We start from the raw sequence: 2,872 nt of genomic DNA on the forward strand, positions 1-2,872 counted from the left end.
CAAGGTGAAAAAAAGTAAAATTTACATCTGTTAACTAATCTTTGCATTGAACTATATTTACAAATCTCCTACCAAGATATTCTCACCATTTCCCCTTTTCCACCTCACCACCCTCATATACTGCACTACTCAATACATATTTCACACATTGCTGTTTAAACAAATAACAGTGCATTTATACTATAAAATATTACAATTCATACATATATTTACTGACATTAGAAAATTTTTTTCTCAAAACAAAATTAAAGTGAAAAAACAGAATGAAAAAAAATCCCAAAATGTAATCCCAATTTTTAATTCAGTCATATGTATGTGTATATATATAAATGCATATATATATTTGATGTAATTTAATTAATAGATAAATGTAAGAAAGTAGAATAAAGTACACATAGTAATTCTTTCTGTGTTGTGAAAATACATTTTTAGAATAGCCACATGCTATACACTGAGGACATAATTGGACAATAAGAATTCTGGAGGTATACTTGTGTTCTATCTTGGCTCCATCACGTTATTTAGTCTCTCAGTGCCTCATTTTAAAAATAATGAAACAATGTCTCACATACAGTACATGCTCTTTATGTATCAGATTTTCTTTTATTATATTAAGAGAATGGCAAAAAAGAATTAGTAAAATGCTTTGCCACATGTGTTCCATGTGAAGAAATACTTTCTGAATAGTAACTTGTGGGTTCCCTTTTTATAGGAGGGCTAACACCAAGGATGATCACATTCCAGGATGTAAAGCTGGACTTTTGAAAAGGAAGTGGACTTTTACTTGAAAGTTCTTTGTAACATTACCACTCAATTTTGCCACCTACATAATGGTGTTATTATTTCTAAGCAACTATCAGATTACTTGCTCTGCAGAATATAAAGGGAAAGAATAATTCATACAGATACATATCATTTTAATGATTACATATTAAAAGCTCTTAATTAATGTGAAAAGGAAAATAATAACATCATAAATTGAGAATATATATGCTTTCATATATTCTAAGCAAATAAAATAACAGCATGTGTATGTACATTTTTAAATTTTTTTTGTAAAACTTAAATAAAAGATATATGTTGCCATATATACATATATATATTTTTGACATAATTTAGCAAGAGCAAAATAACCTGGGACCTTTAGGGAACAAACTTCGTCCACTATATAATAGTTTCATATATCAGTGAGAGGACCATTTTCTATATAATATTCTTTTCACAGAATCTTTCACATCTCTGTTTCTCAAACTGTATATTAGAGGATTTAACATTGATACTACAAGTGTATAGAACACAGCTACAATCTTGTTTTTCTCTGGTGCGGATATGGCCCCAGGTTGGGCATACATGAAAAACACAGTCCCGTAGAATAAACTCACCATTGCTATATGGGAACCACAGGTGGAGAAGGTCTTACTCCTGCCCTGAGTTGAGGGGATCTTCAGGACAGTGGAGAGGATATAAGCATAGGAAACCAGAATGACAGTTGTGGTGGTGATGATGATGAGAGCAGAGAGAATAAACAACACAATCTCATTCACAAAGGTGTCAACACATGAGATCTTGATCAGTGCTGGGACATCACAGAAAAAGTGGTCCAGTCTGTTTTGTCCACAGAAACGCAAACTGAACGTGAACCCTGTTTGGACTATGGAGTTAATTCCTCCACAAATATAGGAGCCAGTTACCATCCTAACACAGACCTTCTGAGACATGTGCGCAGAGTAAAGAAGAGGAGAACATATGGCCAAGAATCGATCAAATGACATTACTGCTAGAAGAAAGCCTTCAGTTGTGACAAACAGGGCAAAGAAAAAAAATTGAGCTGCACAACAACTATAAGAAATTTTATTTTCACTGGACAAGAAGTTGGCTAAAGTTTTGGGGGCAATGACTGTGGAGTAGCAAAGGTCTAAATAGGACAAATTCCTGAGGAAGAAATACATAGGTGTGTGAAGTCTGGAGTCCAAATTAATGACAACTATCAGGCTAGTATTTCCCACCACAATGACCAGGTAGATCAGCAAGAACACTAGAAATAAGGGGATCTTTAGCTTCGGAGGGGTTCTGAATCCCAGTAGGAAAAAATCAGTCACTTCTGAGTAACTCCTGTTAAACTCACTCTTCATAGCCAAGATATAGGCACAGCTGGAAGTATGGTAAAATGAAAGAAAAGAGCAATCAGAATATTTGTTTTAGTAAAACTCATACAACTGGTGAACTAGTATGGAAAAACATTTTTCAGCATTTTGCTCCCAATACTTTGCAAAACACAAATGAACATAAGGATTAGATTACTATTTAAACATGTCTTCTTAGTGAAGGGTTCAATTGGTTAGTTAGCCTGTTCATACATACTTATTTCCAAATAATGCAGATGAGCCCCTTAGGTGTGTTTTTAGGAAAATATCTGTAAATAAGAATTATTTTTATTTCTTTACTTATTAGAAGTTTTCTGCCATTGAAAGTTCTTTCTCATAGACTTTATGAGTGATTTCATCTTTTTATTTAGAGTGAAAATCAAGTTAAATTGATCGTCTTATCTTATTAAAAAACGTGTTTTAATTTTCTTTATCTACTATAAGAAAATAATATACAAAGACTATTTTTGCATTTCTTATGGTAGAAAGAAACCTCCAGTCATGATAAGTAATTCCGTCAAAAGCTTCATCTTTTTATACACTAACCTCATATCCTTATTTTTTCCATTATTTTGTCCCTAAGGGTGACATGCAGTCTTAGTTGCACAGCTCATCTGTTAAAAACAAGTGATTCTTGCTCATATTCCCCAAACACAATGAAATCTGACCTTTTGCCCTTCCTTCCTTCTTTCCTTCCATCTTTCCTTCCTTCCTTCCTCCCTGCCTTT

At 33.3% G+C, this 2,872-nt stretch overlaps 1 protein-coding gene across 1 annotated transcript; it reads right to left on the bottom strand.

Moving 5' to 3' along the window:
- Positions 1–1,184: 1,184 nt before the first annotated feature.
- Positions 1,185–2,132, bottom strand: LOC101432802 (olfactory receptor 9S13-like). The gene has a single exon (XM_004453441.2). It carries the CDS (start codon positions 2,130–2,132, stop codon positions 1,185–1,187), a length of 948 nt encoding a protein of 315 aa, XP_004453498.1.
- Positions 2,133–2,872: the final 740 nt, after the last annotated feature.

This window comes from Dasypus novemcinctus, chromosome 12, assembly GCF_030445035.2.
Source record: "Dasypus novemcinctus isolate mDasNov1 chromosome 12, mDasNov1.1.hap2, whole genome shotgun sequence".
Taxonomy (NCBI): domain Eukaryota; kingdom Metazoa; phylum Chordata; class Mammalia; order Cingulata; family Dasypodidae; genus Dasypus; species Dasypus novemcinctus.

Coding starts and splice junctions, on each gene's coding strand:
- LOC101432802 (XM_004453441.2), bottom strand. CDS start 2,132: ATGAAGAGTGAGTTTAACAGGAGTTACTCAGAAGTGACTGATTTTTTC.